The 8,361-nt window shown below is 36.5% G+C and overlaps 1 protein-coding gene across 2 annotated transcripts; it reads left to right on the top strand.

The window, feature by feature from the left end:
* On the top strand, positions 2,063 to 7,818 carry LOC109844411 (BEL1-like homeodomain protein 7). 2 transcript variants are annotated; one of them, XM_020413419.1, is made up of 5 exons: positions 2,063 to 2,260; positions 3,450 to 4,460; positions 5,733 to 6,109; positions 6,202 to 6,262; positions 7,046 to 7,818. In XM_020413419.1, the coding sequence occupies exons 2-5, from the start codon at positions 3,633 to 3,635 to the stop codon at positions 7,574 to 7,576; spliced, it is 1,797 nt and encodes a 598-aa protein (XP_020269008.1). In that variant the 5' UTR covers positions 2,063 to 2,260; positions 3,450 to 3,632; the 3' UTR covers positions 7,577 to 7,818. The 2 variants fall into 2 exon arrangements, with proteins under 2 accessions (XP_020269008.1, XP_020269009.1); XM_020413420.1 differs by lacking the exon at positions 2,063 to 2,260 and adding an exon at positions 2,288 to 2,385.

Raw genomic sequence — 8,361 nt, 5'->3', positions numbered from 1 at the left:
AATCTTAATTAACAAAAGTATCCAAATGAAAAAAAAATTGACATGATAATTCAAAATAATCGCCAATACGTATTATCAATTATAACGAAGTTAGTTCATAACTTAATAAACTATTGGATTAATTGCGGATAGTTCTATTGTTAAATTAAATATATTGCTGCAGATAAACTCCCGGAGTGAAAATCTATATTGTGGGTAAAAAATGTTCTCACTATGGGGTATATTTGTAGCAATAGAACTATAATATTCTCATAGTATTGTTTTTGATAAACCATGTTCGGAATAAAGAAAGAAAAAGAACTAGTTTTATTAAATTTGTATATTACATGAATAGCATAGCTTGAGGTGTGTGATATAGACGGATCTGGTATTTTAATTATCATCTGCATGCATCTCACTTTTTTTATGTCAATAATATCACAAAATATAACATAAACATGATGATCTTTTAATGATTCAAGTCAGAAAGTGTATTTGTACTTCGGAAATCATCCAGGAGATAGAAAGGCATGTGAGGAAGAGTGTTGGGGTGGGGGTGGGGGTGGGGGCGCGTGGGGTTAGTTAGGAGAGGAGAGAGACAGGTGAAAAAAGGAACAGAAGGAAGTGTGTACTTATGTATGGCTGTGTTAATCTTAAGAGCAAGGTTTAGGTTCACCGACAGGTGGTTAACAAGATAGAGTACCTTAACAAAACTAAACACACTAACCAAGGAGCGGAGAGGAGAGGTTTTTGGAACTTACTGTGCTTATGTTTACTTGATTAAAAGTGAGCGTACAATAAGCCCTCAACGTGCAAGTTAGAATGTGCTTGAAAATGTTCGGTTCTCTCTTCTCTCTCCTCGTCTCCTCTCTCTCTCTCCCTCTCTGCTCCATTCTCTGCTCATCTCTCTCTATATATTCATATATATATATATATATATATAATATAATATATATATATATACTATGGATATATATAAAGTATAATATATATTATACTATCACGAATACTTAAAAAAGAGAAATGAAAAAAAAGCAAATTTTTGAAAAACTTTTTTGAAAAACTTTCATGCTTTTGAATTAGTCCTCTAAATCATTGAAATTGTTATTTAGTACCAATTTCTAAATTCTACCCGGAATGGTGATTTATTTACCGTTCTATTCTCAATTTATTCATTCCCTTCAAAATCACAAAATTTCCTCTTTCTCGCTCTCTCTAAAGTGAGTTGGGATTCAAGAAGGAACTTGAATTTGGATATAAACTAAAAATTTTAATACTGGAATGGAAGTTAAAAATATTGAGTTTAATGAAGTGTTTTCTTAAACCCAGCACAGTTCACCACAAGGGCTAATTTGAGATGATATATGCTACTTGGGGACTGAACACAATTTCAGGGATCGGTTTAAAAGTTATCAAAATGTGAGGGGCACTTGTTTGAAAACCATTTTTAAGGGTTTATAGTTAATGACCTTTAAATCTTCCACAATTTGACGTTCGTATTTCGAAGTCATTGGCATTACTAATAGGTCCCTCGAATTACAAGGGTACTTGCGGGTTAGTCCCTCTAGTTAACTTACTTTATATTTTTGGGGAATATTAATTCGAATCAAACCAATTTTATACCGAGGTCCAGTTATACCCTTCACTTACTTTTAATCACTCACCACCCCTTTGAGGGATGTAAACACAAATTCTGCAAACTGAAAATCCAAACTCACATCCTTCATCTTCTCTAGCAGTAACAAAATTTCTCTAACTCATTCAGTGTCTTCCCGGTAGTCTTCTCCTCTCAAAAAGAATCTTAAAAGGATAATTTACCGTGTCGGTTAAGAAACTAACACGATCGCGATGTACAAATTTAACTCACAAACTAATCGAGAGACCGAATTGCGGTAACTCTTATGATTTGAGGGTCGTATCAGCAATATCAATTTTGTCTGGGCTAATATGAAATTGTGGAAGATTTAAGGACCAACACTTTTTTTTTTTTTAAGAGTTGGGTGATTTTTGTTTTAAATATTGGTGGTTGTTATAGGGTGGTGGGTTTATAGTATATTTTTTGTTTTTCTTTAATATATTTATCTATATCAGCTGAGCTTAAGCTGAGCTGAGCTCTCTCTCTCTCTCTATCTCTGTGAAAGGGGCTGCTGCTTCTTCTCCTTTCTTTTGCTGATAATATTATTATTTTTTTGAACCTTGGGATTGTTTTTGTCCCCAAATTGGGAGGTCCTCTCTCTCTCAAGATCAGCTGTGAATTCTTTGCTTTCCTGCTCCCCACAAGGTGAGCAGAGCTCCCTTTCAATTCCTCCCCCTTACCCTTTTTGTTCCTATCTCGTATTTTTAATGAAAAACTGCAATTCTTTATTTGACCCATCTTCATCCTTCCTCTTATTGCTGTTGTTATCAGTGAGTTTTGATTGCTTGTTTTCGACAAACCCTGCTGCTTCTGATGGGGTTCTTAATTTGTGCATGGTGGTGGTTCTTTTTTTTTTTTCCTTCAATTTCAATTTTGTTGGGTTATTTTGCAGTTGGGTTTTTGGGATTATTTTGCCGAAAATTGGAATTACTAGAAGAGAAGGGAACTGATTTAGGGTTATGGAGATCTTCTTTTTTTTCAAAAAAAAATTAAAATTTGGAGATCCTAGGTTAGTTGAAGGATTGAGGTCTCGGATAATTTTGGGTTATTTCTGTGATTATTTATAATTCAATTGATTTAGACTTGCCTTTTGCATCACAGCTGCTGAAGGAAGGGAGCATACTGTTTATTTATGTTTAAAATTAATTCAAAATTTGATTTTTTATCTTGCTCATGGAAGCTCACCCTTTTTAGGTATTGAGAGGTACTAGTTAGGGGAAATTGGGTAAAATATGTGGTTGAAAAGGGAAGAATTTTTTTTGTAGAAAAAACTCTTTATTCAGGAGTAAGAAAATGATAGGGTTTAGCTGATCTAGATTATTATTGCTTCTCTGTGCACTGGCCTAGTTGATATAGCTTGTTAGATGTGCCCAACTGAGTATTTGTGTATTCTTCATGAATTATTTTGATGCCCAGATTGAGTGCAAATGATGCTTTGCTTCAGAGATCGAGGTGATGAAATTACTGTTATTTCTTTCTGTGGTTACAGAGAGGTAGAGGCCTGAAGCAGAAGGCTTTAGTTATCCTTTTTCCCCCCTTCATGTATTAATTGTGCTGTTGTTATATACCTATACGCGTCTATTTTCCTTTGAATATCAGAATTCTTGAGATGAATTATGAATATGCGATCTAGATTTTTTACCCATAATTTTGCATCGTGTAGTCTAATTGTGTCACTAAAGAAAAATAATTCTTGCATCTTGTTATGTAGCTAGCTCTGTATGATCATTAGTCCATTTGTTTTATATCTCTCCGCTTCTGTTGAATAGACTCTTGTTACCTAGTAATTCAGTCCCTTTCTACGCATTCCTTTCATTTATGCAATTTTTTGCAGGAAAACTTTCTTAAACAAAGCACCTCAGCTGAGTGGTCTGTAGAACTGATCTTCACTGAGGAATCTGGCCTGAGTCTCCATGGTGAACCCTACTGCTTGATCACCGTTCAAGTCTCGATTTTAATGATTCACCAATCAAAGCATACAAGTAACCAAGCTGTCTATTTGTGATAAGAGAACTAAATGGCTGCTTTCTATTCAAGCTCTACAAACCAAAGGGAGGACATCCCAAATGCTTACCTTAGAGATTCGGGGGACAATTTGTATCCCGAGGCTTCAGTAGGTGGAAACATGATGTATTTCAATTTTGCATCTTCGGGTCCATTCTCAGAGATGTTGGCTACTGGCAATGAATCCCAACCAAATTGTGGAGCTCTTTCGGTTATTTCTCAGGAATCATCTATGAGTGGACACACTTATAATTCTTGGAGAGATGGTAGAAATGAGATGTTGTTCATGCAAACAAATAATGGTTCAATGGATGGTGGTAATGAGCTAGTTCGCAGCTCGGTCATCTTAAATGGACAGACAAATTTCTCTAATGTTCAAGGTCAAGGATTATCTCTTAGCCTCGGTACACAGATCCCAATGTCTTTATTCAAGTACCCATCATCTAATTCGGATATCTCCATGTTGAGCACTCATCAATCTTCACGTAACGGGGAGTCATGTACAGATGATAATTCAAGAAACAAGATTTTGAATGGAAATGCCTCTCCTTATGGACTTACGAACCTCACTAGCAACATTTCAAATTCTAAGTATCTAAAAGCGGCACAGAATTTGCTCGATGAAGTTGTTAATGTTCAGAAAGCTTTGAAGCAGAAAGCGCGCAAAAGCCAGAGTTTCAACACTTCTACAGTTTGCAAAGATAGTGATGGGGCAACAAAGAGCGAAGTGGTGCCATCAAACCCTCAGGACCCGAACGCAAATTCGTCTAGTGAGCTTTCTCCTTCTGAACGGCAGGATCTTCAGAACAAAGTTACGAAACTATTGGCTATGTTAGATGAGGTGCAGATTCATTTCCACGACTTTCTGGTTCACTTATCGTAATACCGTTGTTAAATCATGCAAAAATTTCATTTTGGTTTAAATTTGACAGTGAAGCTAAATATTGTCTAATTTTCGGCATGAGTAATTAAGATCAGATAGATCTATTGGTCTCTGTTATGCCTTCTTTTTTATTATCAAAAACCATTTTACAAAATTTTTTAAGCTATTGGGGTTATAGGCAAACTCTAAATCATTCTAATATTAATTCTTAACCCTCCTAGTGTGGCAGTTTTGTGCATGAAGTGGAAGGCCTCCAGTTTGAATTTCACTTTGAAAGGCAGAACTTAATGAATATATTTTAAAAATTGACATAATTGGCTTTATGTTTGTTTTATTCCTTCCTAATGTAAGGCGACTATCATTCTCCCTGCTAGATATTTAGATTGGAGAAACATGAATTCATAATACTCATCCGAAGAATACTTAAAGGTGCTAATGTTAAATCTACAAGATCTAACTTTTGCAGAAACATGGAATGCTTAAATGGTTGAAATAGTGCATGAATCAGCTAGTGCTCTGGTCATGACATTAGCATATAATATTTCATCTCACATGTATCGGACAAAATTGGAATTTATCATTGTTCAAGCACATACTGATTGCAATCACTTATACTGTTTGAAGTTGGCATTGATGTAATTAACACTAGCATGTTGATAGATTACATAGGATCCTCTCAATCACATTCATGCTATAGTGAAAAGTGTTTAGAATTTATTTATAACTTGAAGATAAGTTTATATATTTGCCACTATAGCACACAAGTAAAGCATCTTTTGGCTAAGAAAAACTTCTTGGGTTCAAATCTCGACAAGCCACTGTAGCCTTTGGGAACTCTTCATCTTAAAAACAACTAATAATTTAGTGTTTTATGTATGATATTTTCCAATTAATTTATTATTTACCTCTATTTATAACTTATTCTGATTTACACATCGTATTTATTTTAGTTTTTGAGTGTCGATTAAGACCTTGCTTACATGTTCTTCAACCTATTTATATGGAAGATTTCACAGGTTTCTTTTTTTAAGGTTGCATTTTTTTATTAGTCGTTTTGTTGAACTTTAGGCGGTAATAGAATAAGTTTATGTTATAAACTTGTAAACAAAGTCAATCTACACAATTCTTAATGTGATCGACAGAGGGCTTTATACTATTTTATCTGCATAATTTCAAGCAGAAATATGACGTACGTAAAATTTTAAAAGCCTAATCTACTGCCCGTTGCAGGTCGATAGAAGGTACAAACAATATTACCATCAAATGCAGATTATAGTGTCATCCTTTGATGCAATAGCAGGCACTGGTGCTGCTAAACCTTACACCGCCCTTGCCCTTCAAACTATTTCTCGCCATTTTCGCTGCCTCAGAGATGCCATCAGCAGTCAGATTCAGTCCACCCGAAAAATTCTCGGAGAGCAAGAGAGCTCAAGTACTAAAGGGTGTGGAATATCTCGGCTTCGTTATATAGACCAGCATTTGAGGCAGCAGAGGGCAATGCAGCAACTCGGTATGATGCAGCCTCATGCTTGGAGGCCCCAAAGGGGATTACCAGAAACCTCTGTTTCAGTTCTCCGGGCTTGGCTCTTTGAACATTTCCTTCATCCGTAAGTCTTTTACACTAAAAAACTCTTTGCTTACTTTCTGTGCATCATATTTTTTATTAATGTTTTGTTTGTTCTCTGTATTTTTTTGCCAGTTATCCAAATGATTCTGAGAAGTTAATGTTAGCAAGGCAGACAGGATTGACAAGGGGTCAGGTACTTTTTTCGATTATTTTCTATCAGTAAATCATTAGATTTTTTTTTTCCAGGAAAGGAATTGGAATAAATTGTTAATAATGTTATTCCTCAATATGTGATTGAAATTAAGCAGGTCCTGAATTTTTTTATTCATCCATCAAGGATCATTTTATCAACAAGTAAAAGCATGAACAAGATTTATGTTTATATCAGACAATTCACAGATGAAGTAATACAACTGTATTCATTTTGAATTCTCAATATTTCTGTTCTGCACTCTATAAAACTACAGCCCTCAACCCTCACCATGACTTTGGAGTTTTAAGCGCTATGGCAGGGTCCTTTGTCATGGTATCATGGTATCAGAGCGACATTCAAATAATCTTAGTGGACGTGAAGTTTTAAAGTGGATTAGAAAAAATAATAATAATAATACCACAATGGGAGCCTAGGTCTTTTCCCATGAGAGGGTGCTCAACTTGCCAGGGCATGTTATAACATTGTAAGCCTCAAGCCTCACTGCAACTTCAGAGTTTTTTGTGTAGTGGCAGAGTCCTTTGACAAGCTTCCACCACTTCATCAATAAATAAAACCTTTGTAATAGAACTGCGCGAGCTCATAGTTTCTTTCACCTAGAATTTGAGTTCAAACTGTCGAGGATTATATTTTTGCTCAAGTTATAACCTTTGACTTTCTTGTCATACATTTGTGCTCCGTATCTTAGATAATCTACAACCAGTTTAATGGCGAAATATTTAGTGGAAATTGAGCTTTTCTTTTTATACTATGTTATGTCAACAGGTCTCAAACTGGTTCATAAATGCACGAGTCCGTCTCTGGAAGCCCATGGTCGAAGAGATGTACAAAGAAGAGTTTGGAGAGACCGAAATGGACTCAAATTCTTCCTCCGAAAACATACCCAAAGCCAGAGACGACGCTCAAATATCTGAAGACAGAGGAGACTTGCTCCAAAGCCCTAATTCCGACAAATTCCCCAAAAACAGTGCTGGCCAAAGCAACCTAATCCCCAACATTGACGTCGGTAACGCTGGGTATAATAACGAGGCAGTAGATACCGACAGACAACAGAAGCCAAATCCGGAGGATTTCAACCTTATACACGATGGTGAAAGGTTCATGGCTTATCAAATGGCTGAGATGGGGAGATTTGGGAACGCCAGCGGGGTTTCCCTCACGTTGGGCCTTCAGCATTGCGAAGAAGGCGATCAGCAGGGTTTTCTTGCGGTGAGAGGGGAGGATGTGTACAGTACCGGAGGCCCGAACTCATTAGGGTTTGGCCCCTCCCATCTATTGCATGATTTTGTGGCTTGAACTTGTGTATATGCAAGTGTAGTGTGTTATGTGATTGAGAATAACAAGCTTTTAAGATCGAACTCTTTAGAGTTCCTTGCTTGCAATTGTTGAAGAGAGTGAACAATAGTATGATGAATTATAGGGTAATGTGCAAAAGTGGCGGTTGGTGTATACATATATTGATAGGTTGGTGTAGAGATTATGTCATGGATACATATTTTTGTGTAGTATATGAAGAAGCAAACATTTTGAATGTCAGAGCCAAGGTTGTGTGGGAATATAATATATATTGTCTACGTGAATCATGGTAGTCTTTGCGGAATTGAGATCCTCTACTCATGCATAGTGTTTCCTAATATTTGCTAATGCATCTCCTCCTTTCATTTTGTGGACCCCACCTTTCACTTTGTACTTGTCCACAAAATGAAAGGTGGAGATGCATTAGCAAATATTAGGAAGTACTATGCATGAGTAGAGGATCTCAATTCGTCTTTGCGTGAAGGTTTGAAGATGCATGAGATCAAGTACACGGTGAGAATCATCAACCCCTGGGTGCTGGAAAGCTGATGGGACTCTGATGAAGTGCTCTCTTATTACAGTTATCGTTACTCAGTGAGATGGGACTTTGATGAAGTACATCCCATGCCATCACATCACATCACATCCATACATCTCTCTCTCTCTCTCTCCCCCCCACTGAATGTGCTGCAGAGCCTGAATGCGCAAGAACATGCCATCAAACGGAGTAGAGGATTTGGACTGGGCATCACATGGAGAGGTATATATATATATATCTCTAAATC

The sequence above is a fragment of the Asparagus officinalis genome, chromosome 6 (genome assembly GCF_001876935.1).
Source record: "Asparagus officinalis chromosome 6, Aspof.V1, whole genome shotgun sequence".
Classification (NCBI taxonomy): domain Eukaryota; kingdom Viridiplantae; phylum Streptophyta; class Magnoliopsida; order Asparagales; family Asparagaceae; genus Asparagus; species Asparagus officinalis.
The sequence above is the reverse complement of the archived record's forward strand: the minus strand, read 5'-3'. Positions and strand labels throughout refer to the sequence as shown.

Coding starts and splice junctions, on each gene's coding strand:
- LOC109844411 (XM_020413419.1), top strand. CDS start 3,633: ATGGCTGCTTTCTATTCAAGCTCTACAAACCAAAGGGAGGACATCCCA. Junction 4,461..5,732: donor TATTGGCTATGTTAGATGAG/GTGCAGATTCAT, acceptor TGCCCGTTGCAG/GTCGATAGAAGGTACAAACA. Junction 6,110..6,201: donor TTTGAACATTTCCTTCATCC/GTAAGTCTTTTA, acceptor TTTTTTTGCCAG/TTATCCAAATGATTCTGAGA.